Source organism: Lagenorhynchus albirostris, chromosome 17 (genome assembly GCF_949774975.1).
Source record: "Lagenorhynchus albirostris chromosome 17, mLagAlb1.1, whole genome shotgun sequence".
Lineage (NCBI taxonomy): Eukaryota > Metazoa > Chordata > Mammalia > Artiodactyla > Delphinidae > Lagenorhynchus > Lagenorhynchus albirostris.
Genome location: NC_083111.1, coordinates 16149007 through 16168253, shown reverse-complemented (window position 1 = coordinate 16168253; position 19247 = coordinate 16149007). Strand labels below are relative to the sequence as shown.

At 45.4% G+C, this 19247-nt stretch overlaps 1 protein-coding gene and 2 long non-coding RNA genes across 4 annotated transcripts in view; 2 read left to right on the top strand and 1 right to left on the bottom strand.

The window, feature by feature from the left end:
• Positions 1-19247, top strand: part of LOC132508002 (uncharacterized) — a 429503-nt gene that overhangs the window by 286432 nt on the left and 123824 nt on the right. The window lies entirely within an intron of this gene.
• Positions 6520-10923, bottom strand: LOC132508210 (uncharacterized). 2 transcript variants are annotated; one of them, XR_009536469.1, is made up of 4 exons: positions 10799-10923; positions 10360-10418; positions 7911-8136; positions 6520-6829 (listed from the first exon to the last, which is right to left on the bottom strand). It is a non-coding gene; the product is annotated as an uncharacterized LOC132508210 (long non-coding RNA). The 2 variants fall into 2 exon arrangements; XR_009536468.1 differs by having other exon boundaries at positions 10360-10899.
• Positions 11006-13782, top strand: MSC (musculin). The gene is made up of 2 exons (XM_060128190.1): positions 11006-11762; positions 12624-13782. The coding sequence occupies exons 1-2, from the start codon at positions 11253-11255 to the stop codon at positions 12708-12710; spliced, it is 597 nt and encodes a 198-aa protein (XP_059984173.1). The 5' UTR covers positions 11006-11252; the 3' UTR covers positions 12711-13782.

Here is a 19247-nt window from a genome sequence, read left to right as displayed (position 1 = left end):
CTGGCTAGACTAATTTTTCCATGACTTCTAAAATGAGGACTAAATATCAAGGACTGTGAGATTCACTATCCCTTTATAATTTAAACACTCCCAATTTAGAAATGCCTGATATTATACATGATCCTGATTACAAATTCTCTAGGATTTAACAGTCTTTGTTTAAAAACATTATCTGAAGGGTAGGCCAGCAGGCTGGACACAGAAGAAAGAGATGGAGTTCAAGTCTGAAGGTGGTCTCCTGGCAGAATCTCCTCTTTTTCCTTCTAGGGAGGTCAGTCTTTTTCTATTAAGACAGTCAACTGATCAGATAAGGCCTACTCACATTAAGGAGGATAATCTGTTTCACTCTAAGTCTACTGTTTTAAATGTGAATCTGATCCAAAAAAAAAAAAAAGAGAGAGAGAGAGAGAAAAGAAAAGAAATACCTCCACAAAAACATCTAGAACAACGTCTGACCAAATATCTGGGAACTGTGGCCTATACCAAACCAACACACAAAATTAACCATCATGGGCATGATATGGTAACCAGAGTGCTAGACGCCTAGTCTGGAAATCTGTGTTCCCCCTTCAACTATCTCTCAGCAAGGGACTTCACCTCTCTTAACTTTGGTACCTTTATTGTAAAATGTGGGTAAATATCGAAATTTAGTGTGAAGAGTGAGAAGATAAGGGCAGTTGGGGACTAACCTGACCTACTCTACCTTTTTTCCCCATTAAACTGTATATCGCATGCCAGTGAGTGCCCTATGGCTAATATTAAGAAATCAGGGGGCCTAGCATTGATTTATAATACCCAATATTTGCTGTGTTCTAAATTGCTGTGGGATATATTGAAAGAAATCTGCTAATACCTCCAGGTAGCCTAAATTTTGAAGTATAGTTCGTGTGTCTGTATGCATGTATGCATGCATTTATGTATTTTGGATGTAAGGTCAAGGCACAACTGAAAAATATAAGAAATAATAAAAATAAATAATATATAAATAATAATTAAATATATGGATTCTTCCACTTTGTATTCTTCCACATTGTATTCTATGTCAATGTCTATGTCAAAACTTACACAACACAGTGGTACTGTGTCTGCAAATCCTTTCCACTAACCCCAAAAGAAAAAAAAAATATGCCTTCATTTTTGCTTCCTCCTTCATACCATGGGTCTCCAACTACTGAAGCCTCATCTAAATCTCTAAGAGTATCTCCCCTAAACTCCATTTTCCTAAACTGCCACTCGACCTCGTCAAAACCTGATGAACCCATTAGTGGCTTATCCTTGCAAGTTCTTGTTACCAGAGATGTAAACAGGGAATCTTATCATCAAGATTCAACTATTTCTAACTAATAACCATTACATATCAACCACTGTGCTAGAAAACTTCACATTTGTTAATGTGTCAAAGTTATCAGGGCCCTTAACACTGCTTTGAAAGACTTTTCCTTACCTACCCGGTCCTTTCTTCCATTCCCCAAAATGGCTGCTCCTCACATTTCCCACTTCTGTTAACCTGGATACCTCATGCCTATTCACCTATCCTACACTGATAACCTTAAGGTATACTCCACTGAGCAAACAAAGCCCATCAGGGGCTAACCTCTTCCCATAAGAAACCTCTCCTGATCTACGGTGGCATCCTACATTATTGATTTTTGACTCATTTCAGGCAAAGGGGTGTATCTTTTGCTCGTCAAAGCTACCCCCCCATCTCCTTCCACCTCCCGTGGGAACTTGGCCCATCACTATTCCCTTCTGTTTCTCACATTTTTAATATCTTTAATTTCTTCCTCAAAATATAAGCATCCTTAAGCAACTCTAACCCTTAAAAACAAAACAAAAAAAAACTAGTTTCCTACTAAGGTGTAATTCCAAAGACTTCCACTTGTGGCCGAAATTGACTTCCAGAGATAAGACTCACCTCTCTGCCTCAAACAACCACACAACAGGCAAAATGTATGTACGAAACAATGGTTCTCCAAACACGGGGCATGAGGCAGTAAAAGGCAGTGGACCCTAAGAGATGGGAAACAAACAAGAAAAGCCCTGTCATTGCTACAGCTGCTCCAGCTGTTTCCACCGAAGAAGTTTCCAGGCTGAGGAGCAGACAGGGAGAATCCAGGCAGGCCCCCTGAGTGGAGAAGACAGAGCTGAGAGAGCAGAGAGAACGAGGCAGCTAGAATTCACAGAACAGAGGACCAGAGAGAAGGGAGCTGCACAGAGACAGAACTCCGGAGATCTGCAGAGGGTCCGTCCGGAGTTTTCAGCTGATCAGCACAAGCATAGAGGAAACTACCTGAGGCTGAAGGAATTCCCACCAAAAAAGATTAAAGTCGGGTGTGAGTCAGGTACTCACACAGGGCCAGGAATAATACCTGCTCCAGCCAGACTGGAAAATCTCATGATTCACAGGGCTTTAGGTTGAGTGCTCAGAAGAGTCTTGCCTCAGTAGAGGGAAAAATTAGCCTCAGAAGGAGCACAGCTGATTCCTTCTACCGATCTTAAAAGCAAGACTGGAAAGGATTACACTATTTCCAAGTAACTTAACTGCATCCCAGAACAAAGATCGATAATATTTATGAGGAAACACAGATATCCAGCACCCAACAGGCAAAATTCACAATGTCTGGCCTCCAAACAAAAGTCACCAGCCATGCAAAGAAGTGGGAAACGGTGACCCACAATTAAGAGAAAAAACAATTGAAAGTGATCCGGTCACAGAGCCAATACGCTGACTGGGCTTGCTTTCTTTTGTTTCCCCAGTGGCTGCATTCACTAAGGTGTAGCCCTGCTCCAGAATCCTAATTTAGGCAGTGACACAGGCCAGTCTCCCTCCTCGCATGGGCCAGTTATGTCCCCCCTTTCTGCAAAGGAACTCAACTCCTGGACTCTCCTGCCTGGAGGATCCCCCAGGGATTTGCCAGGAGATTCGACCCCACTCAACCTTCGGTTTCTGTTCTACTCCTAGTCCACAGAGGTATTTTTCTTGCTTCTGAACATGGTTATGTCTTTTTAGTTTCCTATTGTTACACTTTAACTCTTATTGCCATGTGTTTAGAGTACAAGAGAAGCTTCAAAATGTGACCTTACCATACCACCTCAACTGGAAGTCCCCACCCATTATTTCCGGAAACCCCTCCCTTGCTCTCAAAAACACTACTCTTGGTTTCGTCTCACCTCTCTGATGACTGTCTTTCTTTCTCTGAATCTCCCCTCTCTACTCACCCATTAAATGGGTGGGCCTTTTAGGGCTCCATTCTCCCCTTACTCTATGATAAAGGTTTAATCGGAGGCTCTGTAGATCTGTGATCCCCTGAAATTGTATCAAAGTTCTGATTTTCTTCCAATCAGGAAGAGCAGTTACAGTTTTTAAAGCCAGGTTTCATTTTTATAAGAACTCTTATTGCTGGGATGTTTACATTACACGTAATTCTTCAGTTATTTAGGATGAACTCTGGAGTTGTGGCAAGTATAGTGTAAGTACATAGACATCTCTTACTTTATGATATAGATCATAGCTATATATTATCCATTCAGTTAATGAGAAATGGAACTGGATCTCTGTAAGGGTTGATAGTGGGGTAGAGCACATTGGACTGAGTTGGTTAAATGAAGGGCAAATAATGGTTTCAGCGTGTGTCTCCCGTTAATTATGGGTGAATACTAGATTGTGCTCACGTGTCTGCAAATGATTTTCGTCACCGAATATTTAGGTAGTACCTTTCACAGGTAGTGCTAGGCATCTGGGAATACCCAGCTGAACAAGGCACAGTCTCCGCCTTTATTGAGTTGACCGTTTAGTCTTTTCATTTTCTTATTGTTTATTTTAATCCCTCGACTGTCTTGCCGAAAGGAAGTTGCCTGAATGTGGCAATCTAAGGAGTAGTGGCAGGGTGATGAAACCGGCATGAGGATATCTTATGCAATTCTGTTTCCAACATCCTCAAGGAGTTCTCTTGGAGACTGAAACCTACAGCGAAAACGTAGCAGCCTCCTCTGCAAGCTAATTGCCTCATTATCCTTGCTAATTGGGCAAAGCAGCACAAATAATCCAAAGGAAAAAAAAAAAAACATCAAGAAAAAGTGCGCACATTGCCCCCAACACCTCCCTGTTCTCTGATCGTTATGAGAGCTCACTTCAGAATTGGAGATTAAAAGGGCTTGGGGCTAGGGAAGCAAAACTTGTATGTAAATAAGCCAGGCCCGCTTTTACAGAAGATTTTAAGGGACCGGTTGACAAAGTGCACAGAATCCCTTCTCTCTGACACCACAAAGTATCTATTACAAGAGAACTTCCTTCTGGCGCCAGGTGGCATTTTGTTTTCACTTGATGTTCTATAGGGGATGAGGCACTGCGGGGAAAGGGGTAGAGGGTGGAGGGCTACTAAAACGAGAGTGACACTGCGCAGGGCCGACTACTGGGTGAGGGGGTAGGTGAAGAATGAGCCCCTAGGAGAGAGAATGAGGACAATGTAATAACTGACCTTGTACCATGTTCTATACTTTCCAGGAGAGCCTGCGCGCTGCCGGGCAATCTTGTTGACCCTCGTCACCACTTGAGAGGTGGGCTACAAACAGAGAAACAACTCCAAGAAGGCCAGCAAGTGGCCCAAGGCCATGGAGCTGATAGGCAGAGATCTCCTAATGTCCACAGCAGAGGGGCCTTTTTCCAGTACGTGCCACATGGCAGAATGTCATTCTCTCCCAGGTTAACTCCACAATTAAATCCAAGGCTTGGGACCACATACTGGAAACCAGAGCTGTGTGCTACATTTCAAGGGCTGTTTTGGTAATGGCGTATTTTCACACTTCCAAAGTACTGCCGATAAAAATCAACAGTAAAAGAAAAAACTGCTAAGACAGAGTTTCTTAGCTTTTGCCTAAGAATGAAAGGCTGTCTCGAGGGATTTTTAAAAATAAGATTGCTATCAGACCCATGAGCCACAGCCCAGCCCAGCTCGCCCTTCAGGATCCTCCAAATGAGTGAAGTCCAGGGATTCTGCAGACAAGCCTCTGGAAGCTGTGCCACGGGGCTTTTCTTCTTGAGGGTGGAGCTACTTATCTCTGTTAATGGAGCATTCAAAGTCATTTGCAGAAGCCCCGCAGCTTTCTATTCCTCATCTGGGGTTTGCAGAACAGTTACGCCTTGACATTGGCTCCCACACAAATTGCTTTAAAAAAACAAAAGTCTTTTTCAAAGTCACCTGCGTTTTAGTTGAGGAGACGATCAATGATGATTTTTTTTCCTTCTGTCCTAAATGGCAGAGATATTGAGGTCTCTGAGTCTTATCACCTTTCCTCTCTCCTCCTTCATTTTTTAAAAAATTTTTATTTTAGGGCTTCCCTGGTAGCGCAGTGGTTTAGAGCCCGCCTGCCGATGCAGGGAACACTGGTTCGTGCCCCGGTCCGGGAAGATCCCACATGCCGCGGAGCGGCTGGGCCCGTGAGCCATGGCCGCTGGGCCTGCGTGTCCGGAGCCTGTGCTCCACGGCGGGAGAGGCCACAACAGTGAGAGGCCCGCGTACCGCAAAAAAAAAAAAAAAAATTTAATTTTATATTAGAGTATAGTTGATTAACAATGTTGTGTGCTCCCTTTTCATTCTTAACTCGGGCCTTTCTACCTTCAGCCTCTGCAAACCTGATGTGTCCAGGCCCTGGCCTGTCTAAACGCTAAGGCCTCACGGGGCTCCAAGGAGGCAAAAATCTGGCCACAAATCTTGGATAAACGAGCGGGGGAGGGCCGCTTGTGTCCTGGGTGACAGAGAACTCCTCCCGCGAGCTTCACTGTTCCCTCAGATACCTGACCACGTGGATGGCGGGAAGAGCCAGGAGTTCCTTTCCTTCCAGGTCAGGCAGCCTGGGGACAACCCCGGAACACAAGCCAGCTCCGGCTTCGCGAGACAAAGAAACGTGGCGGGCCTAAACCTACGCCCCCCACGTGACCCCTCCCCGTCCCCGTGAGACGGCGTATCACGTGACCCGTATACCACGTGACGTGCGCGCCGCTTAACCCGGAACTGGGCGTAGTACTCGGTACCCAGGGTTGCTCTGAAAAGGCGGACGAACTGAGCACTGGAGCCCTGGTCGGTGTCCGCGGGGTGGCCATCCTGCCTGGGGAATGGACGCCTCATTGTAAATTTTCCCAGTGCAACGAGCTGCGGAAATCCAAACCAACTGGAAGCGTTTCTCAGCGTGTTCTAGGGTTGGAGGGATTAGACGGGGTCGGGTACACGTGGAGAGATGCAGGCGAGATGACAGGGATTAGTGAGAGCAGACGTGCTGTAATGTGTGCTTCCCGCATTATGGTGCTTTTTCCCACGAGAATGTGCCTTCCGAGTGGGCGGGAGACTGGCTCACCAACACCTGCCACAGCAAACACTAGACACTCAGTGCACAATTGCCTCGTTAATCCCTGAATTATCCAATAGAAATATAATGCGAGCCACATCTGTAATTCCCAATTTCTAGTAGCCACATAGTAAAAATACAAAGCAACAGTCATTTTTTAAATTTTTAACGGTAAAAATTTATAATTTATTTTTAATGGTAAAATATACTTCCTTTAACCCAGTATATCAAAACTATCATCATCGTTTGACATATATTTTAAAAAAATTAGTGAGATATTTTACATTCTTTTCTTCATATTGTCTTCAATATCCGGTGTGTATTTTACAATATTGTACATGACTAGCCACATTCCAAGTGCTCAATCACCTCATGTGGCTGGTGACATCCATATTGGACAGTGCTGGTCTAGACTCTTTGTTTTTCTAGGTCAAAGGTGTGGGCAATTTCTTCAGCCAACTGGACAAACCCAGAACATCAGGAGGCTCTGGGGAGACACCACCAGGAAAGTCATATGGGAAATGCATTCCAACAACAAACATTTCTTAAGCACCTACTTACCACATGCTTTGACTTGGTATCCACCTCCCACCCGCAAACAAACTCTAAACCCACTTGACCTGACCAACTTTATACTTCCTTACCCAGTATTTACTTCGGAGGAAGGAGAAGGTGGCATTAAATGGCCTTCTTTTCTATGGTCTGTAATTATAATCCACCTCATTCTCCCTTTTTAAAAACCAAAGTCTGCATTTTTTTTTATTTTAGCAAATTAAGCACCTTTTCTCTGTTACACTTAGTGTGCTGCTTCTCCACAATCTCATTTAATCCTTTTCAGTTACTGATTTAGGAGTTTTATCCCAGTTTTCAAATAGGGGAAGTGAGGCTTGGAGAAGTGCTGTGACTTTATGGTGAGAAAACTTGGAGAAAGAAAGTTTCTGATGCAGTCCCATCCATTTTCCCTCAGTGATGTCTCTTATGAGGCCTGTGGAAAATGTCCGGCAAGGGGACCATGCACTTCACACACTAGAAGCCTGCAGTTAAAGCAAAGAAACATCTTGTGCTGTCTGAAATCCACATCAAGCCGTGGTGTACAAAACCTGGGTCAGTTCTGGGCCCTGACACTTTATTAGGTGTGTGATGTTGGGCAAGGCAGTTCATAGTAATAAAAATAACTAGGATTTATTGATTTTCTCCAGTGCATCAGGCTGTGGCCTGGGCAATTGCTCATATACTCCCCCTTCCTCACAACAAGTTAGATATTTCATATTATACTGATCAGTAATCTAAGCCTCAGAAAAAGTAAATTACCAAAGTTCATACAGCTAATAAGCAGGAGAGCCAGGATTATTAATTTATTAATTATTATTAAATGTATTAATGTTTGAGACTGTAACTTTAACCCCACCTCCCACTGCATACTTAAAGAGAACATCTTAAAGAATTTCAAAATCATCAATATATACCATAGACAACTGTATATTTGTGTTACAAATATAAAAGGTTGTAAAGCATGGGCAGATAGGAATTGCTTTCAACGTGCTTTTTTAAAATACAAAAGTACTAACCTTCCAACACGAACTCCAACATCTGTATTTGCTTCCTGCTAAGTAGGGGACATCCCCACCAGACAACTCCCCACCACTTCTTTATTTAGTAGTTGGAAGGTTAGTAATATGATTTCTGTGTGCTGTAAAACCACAGGGGTGGTAGGGACGTCAACAGTTTTGGCGTGACTTCAAGATGTCAAATCATCAATTACAGACTATCAAGGTTGATTATTACAATGGGATCCTGGAACAGAAAAAGGGCATTAGGTAAAAAAGGAAATAGGAGTAAAGTGTGGAATGTCATTAATCATAATGTAGCAATATTGGTTCATTAATTGTGACAAATATACCTTACTAATGTAAGATATTAATTATAGGGGAAACTGGGTGTGAAATATATGAGAACTCTCTATACTACTATCTTTATGACTTTTCTGTAAATATAGAACTTTTCAAAAATACGAGTTTATTTTATAAAACTTTGAGAAAAAATACAAAAGTAAAGATTTCATTATTCATTTGCAATGTTCGTTTGCAATATTCACTTGGGAACTTGCCAAAACAATTAAAACGACAGGTTTTTCAAAAGAGATAGTTATACTTGCACTGTTCAGCTCACGGGGTTTTTGTAATCACTGAGAGAGAAGGAAAAGTAAAAGCATTTTGAAAGTCTAAAGAGGTGACGAATGTCAGATGTCATTACAAACCTGTTAAAGCAAACTGTAGTTATATACTAACATGAAATGTAGATGAAGATACATTTCTTAATCTTCATTAGGAGTCTGCAACTTGAAAAAAAGAGTGAAAGAATAAAAATGTAACTAGAAAGAAATGGAGTGAAAGGGGAAATGAAAACAAGATAAAAGAAAATAGAGAAAATAGCTGTCTTTCTTGAAAGAGATCAGAGGGAGAAAGGGAAGAAGAGAGGGGAGGGAGGGAGGAAGGAAGGAAGGAAGGGAGGGAGGGAGGGAGGAAGGGAAAAGAAGGAAAAAGGAAAGAGCTATATATAAAAAAAAAGAATCCTTGGGGTCAGGCAGTTCCTTCGAGGAAAAGAAACTGGCCATGACCCACTTCGCGTTGAGGCTGGGTACAGTTTTTGCGACTGTTTAGAGAAAATCTAGCGCTCTCCCTGCCATTAATCTTTTCTAAAGAAAAGACTTTGTTCTGCACCTGTATAAACAATCCCGATTTTTAAAACCTATATGCCTGCCTCTAATGTGTGAGACTCTGTATTTATGCTGATAGCTTCAAGTCATCAATAGGCGATGCAAAAAGCTGCCTGAGATCTCCTCTTTATATTTATTTGCTCCCCCTTCTCTCTCTCTCTCTCTCTCTTTTTTTTTTTTTTTTTTGCTTTTCTCCTTCACCTGGCACACCTAGAGTCAAGTTCAAGTTCAAGCGTTTCAGGAACGATGTCTACGCTCTGTCAAGTATTCCCTGCGTTTTCCCAGACCAGAGAGAACTGAGAGCGAGCGATCTTTTTACTCAACTGATCCCAAATGAGCCCCTCCCCCTACTCTCCACCCCCGCCCCCCAACCAAATGACAAAATATACCGGGAGAAAACCTCTGCAAACCGCGGCGAGTGGGAAGGGTTTGGCGAAACACCCCCACGGGGGAGGCCTGGCCTGGGAGACGAAGGTGGAACGATGATGCCTGAGTGATGAAGTCAGCCCGGGCCAGCCACCTGTTGCGGCCCTTCAGGCATGGAGCCGGGCGCATTTGTTCTGCTGGAGGAGCCGCGGCTTCTGCCCGCTCCGTCCCCAGCTAACTGCCCATCAGTCTCTCCTTAAGCTTCGCTCAGCTTGGGAAGCTGTGGGCTTGTAGGGAAAGGTCAGTAAACACCTAATTCGGGTGTGAAGATTCAGTTTCCTCAGAACGGAGTAACTAACGCCAACCCAACCTCGTAGGGTTTGAATTATTTTGTTGTTGTTTTAGTTTTGTGTGTTTGTTTCAATTACTCAGTGGGCAGGCACAGGGCGCCTAATGCAGTGCCTGGCACACAGCACGCATTCAATAGCTGGCCATTGGTGTCCACTTCCAAAATGAAGTACACATCCCCAGCCCACGTATTGCAAAGGCCCTTCGAGTGAGAAAACGATAAGACCGCAGTTATGGTTTGTCTCCTTTGAGGGGCATACTTCTAGGTGCCGTTTTGTCGGGGTTTTTTTGTTTTTGTATTTTACTTTGGACGATTGTGTTGACTTACATCCTGCATCCAGGAGCGCGCTCTTCAACATACCATCTAAAATAGTCATCGAGTCCCTAGACTATAACTCAACCGCTGGGCAGGATCCTCTATCTTACGCACGGTGGTGTTAAAAACAAAATTAACACATGGAACTCTCAAGACAGCAAAAAATAGCAAATATAAGCATCTGTGCTGTGCGGCGGGGAGGCGTGTAGCGACTGGAATACCGAGGGGCCAGGGATTCTACTCACGGATTTTGAGTCCATATTCTACTTACCAGCCTGTTGATTTGGGGTCCTTTATTTAATATCTATCTCTGCGGCTTAGCTTCAAGTTCTGCAAAGTGGAGATAATAACATTTAAGTCACAGATGTCTGAAAATGAAAGGAACCAATGTAGATGAAAGCGCTCTGGAAATCATACAGCGAAGTTAAAGGAAAGGAGGGGAGGGAGATGAGAGGTAACTCGCGGACTGTTTGGTGTTGCCTGCTTGTTTTGCTTTTACTCTTTTGTCGGGCCAGGCTTGAATAGGCAGGCAGACGTTATGAGTGATGAACTTGGAAAATAGTGTTCTGCTGAAAAGACTCGGGAAAGAAGCAGAGGTCGCGATCCTGGGGTTTCCACGTGTCTGGAAACCTTCGCCATCGCTAAGATCAGTCGCGGGGTGGAAATGGGATGGGTACATGGGTACGAACAAGGTCCCCTCCTTCACTCACCCTGCGCACAGTCATCTTGCACTTGATGGGTCCGTCGGGGACAGGGGCCCAAATCCCGGCTCAACAGAGACGTCCCTTCCCCGCCCCCACCAGCAGATCCTCTGCACTCTGAAAATGGTCCCCACCCCTTCCACGCCCCCGCCCCACCTCTTGCCCCCCTTTCCAACCCCCTCTTCTTTGCCCTGGGTGGTTTCTCCCGAGGAGTACAGATAAATAGTCCTGTCAAAAGGCGCTGCGCGCCGTGGTGCGCGCCGAGCCTGGGCCCGGGCGACGACTTCTCGGCCACGCTCTCCCGGGTCAGCGGCGGGGCTCGTTCACTGGGCTCCGCGCTTCCCGACCCGGGTCTCTGGTCCTCACCGGAGTTCAGCCTGGCCCCCGCCTCCGCGAGGGAGCGGAAGGCGGAGGCCGCGAGACTGGCCTGGGGGCGGAAGGCGGGGGCGTGGGGGACACGGCGATGTCCACCAGCTCGGGGAGCGACCCCGAGGAGATGGAGCTGCGGGAGCTGCAGCGCGGGTACCCGGTCCCCGTCTCCAAGAGGCCGCCCCTCCGCGGCGCCGAGCGCAGCTACATCTCGCCCAGTGACAACTCGTCCGCGGAGGAGGAAGACCCCGACGGCGAGGAGGAGCGCTGTACGCTGGGAGCGGCCGGCGGCACCGGAGGCTGCAAGAGGAAACGGCCCGGGGTGGCGGGGGGCGGCGGTGGCAAGAAGCCCCTCCCGCCCAAGGGCTCGGCGGCCGAGTGCAAGCAGTCGCAGAGGAACGCGGCCAACGCCCGCGAGCGCGCCCGGATGCGCGTGCTGAGCAAAGCCTTCTCCAGGCTCAAGACCAGCCTGCCCTGGGTGCCCCCCGACACCAAGCTTTCCAAGCTGGACACGCTCCGGCTGGCTTCCAGTTACATCGCGCACCTGCGGCAGCTGCTGCAGGAGGACCGCTACGAGAACGGCTACGTGCACCCGGTGAACCTGGTAGGGGCCCGGCGCGCGAGGCCCGGGGCGGGCGGCCGAGAGATGCCCGGCGCGCTCCCGGGTGCCGGGCAGAGTCTGACCGCTGGGGAAAACCGGGGGTAGGGGGTTTCCGGTATGGGTGGTGAGGAGGCCAGTTTAGTTTCTCCCAGATCACCGGAGGGGCCAGCCATTTTCCTGGAGGAGAACCATCCACCCTTCTGTGTTTGCATCACCCAGTGACAGCTATTGTCTAATATCCTGCTTCCGGGCTAAATCTAAGTTCCATCTGAGTCCTCTGTCCCGTTGTAGATTGATTGGCAAATCTCCCTTCCTAGCTTTTTCCAGCTAAGCGTCAGACAGGTTTGAATCAACAAGCCTTACTTTCTGAAAGGAAGGAGGGAAGGCCGATCTCTTTTCGAAAGCCTTTGGGTTTTTCAATTCTTGAAGAACAGCAGAGGTTTCCCCAAACGGGATTTGTCTGGAAAGTCCCTCTCCGACCTGCCAATTCTCCAGGCTTGAGAAAGATCATATCCCAGTTCCTATTTGGAGCGAATGGCTGATTGGTGTGTGTGTGTGTGTGTGTGTGTGTTTGTGTGTGTGTGTGTGTTGGGGGGAAGGGAACTAAGCAACAGAATTCCAAATTCATGCAAATTTCGCGGAATCATCGTGAGGACAGCATGGACGGACACCTCCCGTCTCACGTGATCAAAATACAGTAAAGTTAAAGTCTTAGTTTAGAGAGAAGACACGCAGATTCCCAGAATACTGATAAAATCTGAGCTACTCAAAGCCGGGGATATTCCAGGGTTCCGTCTGGAGAGCGGTTTCGGTTTGAAACGGTCGTTTCTCCTCCAGTATCTGATGCTTTTTTTGATTTTACAGACATGGCCATTTGTGGTCTCGGGACGACCCGACTCTGACACCAAAGAAGTTTCCGCAGCCAACAGATTATGTGGAACCACCGCTTAGATCGAACTCGAACTCACTTGAAGGGATTATTGGTTAAGCGAGTGTGTTTGGGAGTCAGGGAGAGAAGGGAGAGAGCGTGAGAACCCCCAAGAATGGGAGGACAGTTCCATTGGATTCTCCTAGACTTCCACCCCGGGACTGTGAATTCGACAGGTGGCGGGCGTTGGGTGCAGAGCCCCAGGGTTCCGCGGCGCGGCCGTCATCGCAGGTGCGAACGGCTAGGCTGCCGCGGGTTTGGGCGACGACACTTTACACGCGGACCCAGCTCCAACCTCGGGCTTTAGCAGTGTAGACTAACGCCGGCGCTGCAGTCTGAGCCCAGCGCGCAGCCGCCTGGGCGTTCGTTCCCAGGCTGAGCCAGATCTACGTGGGTGATGGCACGAGTCCGCGCAGCCCAGGCCTTTCGCGGTTAGGTAATTGTTAGAGCGCGCTCTCGACAATCGGCTTCAAAGACGGAGGTCTTCACGTGAGACCTACCTGGGGCGCGTCTTTAAGTTGCAAAGAGAGTGTGGCACACCTGGGCCAGGTTTGTATCCCACGGGGCAGCGCCCTCCTGGCGGGCACACGATGCAGTCTCCGCTCGGGGAGAGGTGGAGGCGCGCTTTCTGAGAACAACTCAGCTGGGTTTGCCAGGAGTGGCCCTGGCGGTTCGGCTTTCAGGTGCGGTCACGCCTCTCACTCCCCCCAGGCGCCCATCTCTCCGTCACCTGGCTTCCGTCTTCCCCCTCCCCTTCTAGGCTTGAGCCTCCCATCCGGCTCTCCCCACTGAAGCCGGCTCGGGTCTCCTTCGGCGCCTCCCTCTGCTCCCTCCTCCCACACCTACTTGCAGCTCCCCTCCCCCCCACTCCTGACTGTCCCCAGCTGGCCTCGCCGCTTGGGGTGGCCCCCGCCTCCAACACTGCCTCTCGGCGTCCACGTTCTTCCTCCGGCGGGGCGGGCCGCCGAGGCTGTTCCGTACCTAGTGACCCTGCTCCGGGGGAACGCGCCGCTGCGCCAGGCCGCACTACCGCAGTAATTAGCAAATGTAAATAAATTTATTTTTGTATGAATAATAAAACGCGTTGTGAAAACCGAGTGCCCCTGGGGCGTCAGAATGTGGTCTTTGTTGCCCTTGACTGAGTTTGGTCTGGGAATTAATTTAAAGGTGCCCTCTTGGCTCTGGACGGGGATTAGGTCATTGTCGGCCGAGGGGGTTGATCACATGTAGATCACTGCAACTTCAAGCGTAACTCTCTTTCTATGATTCATCTTCTCAAGGCAAAGGTTACTGGAAGGCAGGAACTGGAGGCTTGTTAGGCCCTAAGAACCTTTTGGGGCCTGAGCCACGTTGAAAGGTATACACTCTTCAAAGTAATATATGTGCACTTCTTTCTTTTACACACACACACACACACACACACACACACACATACACTACGATTTCTCCAGCCTAAACCAGTGCTAACAATTGCAAGTAGTTCAAGAACCCCCTACAGGCCCACATACCGGAAGTGAAGGATGGGTCTCAGGTCTAACTAGCAGAATAAAACCACAATACAAGGCGCCAATTTGTACTTCAGTCAAGCTTTTCTTTTTTTCAAATATTGTTTATATAGACTTTTTGACGTAACTACCTGCAGTTTACGCAGGAAGTAATAACTTGGGAAACCCATCACATGGTTTTCTAAAGACAGGTCTTTTTTAAAGGAGCATTCTCTTTGTAGAAACTTTAGAAAAGTGTGAAGGATAGAACTACCTAAACAACTGCCTGATTTGGGGTGTGTCCATTATTTTATGAAATTGAAAGGCAGTTTTCTTGCCCAGACAGAGAAAATACAGCTGGAGTTTAGGAGGTGAGAGTGAGGTGAGGGAACATGGTTTCCTGTGTTGAACTAAACCGAACCCAAGCTCCGGAGAACTGCTTTCTGGCACCATTTTCTTGGGCCTTTGTTCATAGCCGGTGGGGATCCAGTCTTCAGTGGCAGAAGTCAGCAGGGGGTTTCAGCAGGGCGCTCTGGTTAAAGGAGAACTTGGGAGTAACTAGTTACAGAAAACCTCATCACGGTGGTTAAAGGCACTCAGGCCTTTTGTAAGCACTGGAAGCCAGGCTTCTTGGGGGTGGGGCGTCTGCTCGAAGCCAGCTCCGAGTCAAGATCTTTTCCAAAGCTTCCAGGAAATGAGGTCCTTTTCGAGAAAAGGAGGCATTGTTGTATCTTGTTAAGGTGAACCTGAAGGTCTGCAGAACCAAGCCTGGAATCCAAGCTCTGCCACCCCCCAGACTAGTGACCCTGTGCAACCCCACTCTGCCTCAGTTTCCCTGTCTACAAAATGGGGTAATAACAGTGGCCACCTTGGAAGATTGCCGTCAGTTATGAATGTGATAATATTTAAGCAACCCTTCTAAGGCAGTGAGCAACACCCCGTAAAGGCTGACTGATAACTAAAGGAAAAGGGCGGGGAGGCTTCGGCAAATGAGGACACTTGAAACAGGTGGGACATTTCAGGAATCCGGTCTTTAAGACTAGGTCCTGTTTTGAAATGCCTGGATTAAAACAGTGAGAGAGAAGTGCCCCACCAGAGCAGAAACAGAAACAGAAAGAAAAGAAAAAAAAAAGAGAGACTATATTTGTGGTGAATACAGATAAGAAAAAGCATTTGAATAAACAAGGAAATATTAGGGCACATTTTCATAAATAAAAAATATTTTGTTACTATAATTATATTCTTTCAGGACACTTCAGGGTCAAACCCACAGATTTTCTGCCCCTACTCTGCTCCCATCCCAAATAAGGGGGTGCTTTCACTGACTCACATACCCAGAATGTTGTTCTCTGCAAACTCATTTTTTATTGCACTTGATAATCTGATAATTTATAGAGAAGAAAAAATACTTTCTCGAGAATTTTTTGCTCCATGGTTTCTGTAAAAAGTCCAATGTCAAGAATTATGTTATGAAAAAAAGAAGAAAGGGGCCAGTTTCTAGTAAGTCCCAATGAATCAGTTCAAATTGCTCAAGCTTCTGGGCAAGGGTTGCTGTTGGGAGAGGGCTGAAGCACCTTGAACCAGTCCTTTCTTGATCTACTGTGACTATCGTGAGCTCTAAGTGGTAGAAAGGCATCCCAAAACCATCCTTATTTTTTCCCTTCATCATTTTCCTTTAGGGATTTGGGTTGGAGAAATAGGAGTTGGGGGCTGGGGTAATCAGCGAATTAAAAAAAGAGAGAGAAGTAAGTTTGTCCTTAGGGTTATTTCAATTTGATTATACTGCTGTGAGAGAAAAGTTGAAGGAAAAAGAAGTTTAAGAAATGTAAAAAGTACTGAATAAACAAATCAAATGAGTAAATTGAAAAATACTCTTCGGGGGCTTTTTGAGGGACCAAAGCTTTATTATTAGTGAGAGTGACTCAATCAAAGAGAACAAAAATCCCCTTTCACAGGCTCTTCCTAAGATGAATATTTTAAAAGAAATGCTTTCGGCACTGTAATTTTGAAACATTTAGGCGTTTCTCTTGGTTGTGGATGTAAAATTGATTGGGGGCATAGTCTTTTGCACTGAGCTTCAAGTTACAACTTTATTTTAATAGTCTGATGGCTCCTTCAGCAGACAGTTGACAATGACCGTTACTTTACAGAGGAGATTTTTTTTTTTTACAGGCACAGCTTTTCCCCTGGTAATAAAAGCTTCATAAGTCAAAAATAAATAAGAAAGACATCCCCCTCCTCTATAAAAAGAACTAAATGGAACACATCCTATTTTAGTAGATAATAGGTAGGTATTTTGGCTGATACTTTTTAAGTAAGTTAAAATGATAACCAAGAAATTCATTTTAGTAATGTCTGGAAGGGCAAAAAACAGGTAAGTTCATAATTGACTTCTCACTGCCCAGCATCTAACTTCTGGGAGAATTCACTAGGAGGCGAGGATTGGTCGCCTTTGTAACTGGTCACCTGGCCACTCTCTTTTCCCTGGGCACTTCTGTTTATCCACCTGAGGACTGTCAGAGTGCTTGCATCTTTGCACTCACCATTCATCTCCTTTTCTATGCTGTTTGCCCTTTGTATTCTCTTTTCTTCTCTCTCCCCCAACAGTGAAAAATGATCCAGAAAATTCCTTGGAATCCATGACTCTGAGAAGGTCTAGGAAGTAGCCAGAACCTGAAATCTACATGTAATGGTGTAAACATAATTAGCACTAAAGTACTAGTGCCTTGAATTTTCTCAGCCCTTGTGGCTCTGCTATCACCAACATGGGTTACGAATCAACTTTGGTGTCCTTCATTGCTTGTGGTAAAGAAGCTTGTGGAACAGTTAAGAGCAGGGGCTTTCAGTTTGGTGAAAATATGGTATTTGTATTGATTATTACTCTCATCAGTAGAAATGGGGAGGAGTGGGGAGCAAAGAGCAAGAGGTTTTATCTTTTACTTTTCTTTGTTAAAAATTTTATATATTATTTTTGGGATTTTTAAAACTCATATTTCTTAAAAGATTGCACTGTGCTGTGTCCGATGTAGCTGGTTTCAGTCTATTTCACAGCTCTGCATCCTCACGCACTTTCCCTTTTCCCTGTGAGACAAGAATAATACATCCTACATCACAGACAGTATTGAAAATGGATTAAATGAGATAATTCTATTAAGCACCTGGGCAATGTTCCATAAATGCTAATTAAAAAAAATATGAAGTCTTGAGGGCTTCCCTGGTGGCGCAGAGGTTGGGGGTCCGCCTGCCGATGCAGGGGACGCGGGTTCGTGCCCTGGTCCGGGAAGATCCCACATGCCGCGGAACGGCTGGGCCCGTGAGCCATGGCCGCTGGGCCTGCGCGTCTGGAGCCTGTGCTCCGCGGCAGGAGAGGCCGCGGCGGTGAGAGGCCCGCGTACTGAAAACAAAAACAAACAAACAAACAAAAAAAGAAAACAAAAAATATGAAGTCTTGATTTCTTTCCTTTCCTCTAACAGTAGTTCAGATGTCCTTAGTTCTCCTGCAAATTTCTCCCATCATTCCCCACTAACACTTTTATCACCTTGCTCTTTTATGCCACCTCTAGTTTTCCTGCACTGACCTTTCTTTTTGTTGCCACTAAGTAGAAACTTTCATTTGGTTTTCTCTTAAAAAAATAAAGATCATAATGCTCAATCTCAAAAATTATCCACGGGACAAAAAATCCAAATTCATTTAGGAGCATAAGATAGACCAATGGTTTCTGATTTAACAACACAAAAAGTTCGTTGATATGATTTCAGATTTCACATTGCAGCCAACCTTTCAGAAATTATACTTGTAGAGTCTTGGTGTAGTATCAAAAAATAACCACAATTACCTGAAGTAGTCAGTAAAATACTTCTTCTCTTTACAACTACATATCTGTGTGAGGCTGGATTTTCTTCACATGTCGATCAAAATAACGTATCACAACAGATGGATGTAGAAAACAGAAATGAAAATCCAGCTACATTCTACAAAGTCAGATATTAAAGAGATGTGCATAAATATAAAACTGTGCCACTTTTCCTATTAAAATGTTTTGGAAAACATTGAAAATGTTATTTGCTTTCACATGTAATTAGTTCATGATGAATTAGCAGATGTTTTCTCTCAGTTTTGACTATTCGAATCCAGTAAATATCAACAGATAGAAGCCACATAAACAAAAGCTTTTCAGGGTCTTTAAGATCTTTTAAAAGTGTAAAAAGAAAATCAGAGGCAAAAAAAAGTTTAGGAACCACGGGCCTAGATCATTCCTAAGGCCCTTTTCATTGGTAAGATTCATGTTTTCTTGATTTTGTGGCCATCTCAGTAGGTCAGGAGCCTATAGATCAGTCTAGATTGGATATAGGAGCAAACACTTGATCAGAAAGATTCTCTAGAGAGGTTGGGATGACAGCTGAGATGGGAAGGGCTTTCTCCGTGTGATGCCACTGTAGTCTAGCAGGAAAGTCAGCAGGATCAACGTGTGCACTGGTTCCATAAAGGCTGCTCTCAGAGGAATCTCTGTATGGCTTCCTGCTCTTTCTGCCTCATACCCATCTCTCCTGTCTCCTACAGGCTCTTAATTTTGAGCCTTTGTAGCTTCAGGGCTGGACCTGATTTTCAGATGAAAGGGAAAGTGATGCCCAAAGTTCAGGACTGCAAAATCCCATTTCTTTTGTCCATATATTAATATTATCCAAGGGCTTTATTAGAATCATAGTCATTATATCATACTAATGAAGAAATTTATTTAAGGAAACATAGGAATCATTTTCAGTATTCCTCAATAAAGAGTTTTTTTATCTGCAGGCTTGCCAAGTAAGGAAAAATATGTTTACTCGTGATAATATTGATTAACTTATACTGGGCACATTACTAAAGTAACTAAATGCCTTGACATGCATAATTTGAGTAGAAAAGAAATAAAAACAAACAACAACAAAACCCCAGAGAATCCTCAAATGCCTTGGAAGCAATCATCTTCAAATGCAAAGAAAGGATCCCACAAAACACAAAGCTCAGCGACATGAGTCTAAGAGACTCGCATGATCCTTAAAGAAACTGTTCCAAGAGCCAGGCAGTGGGAGGGA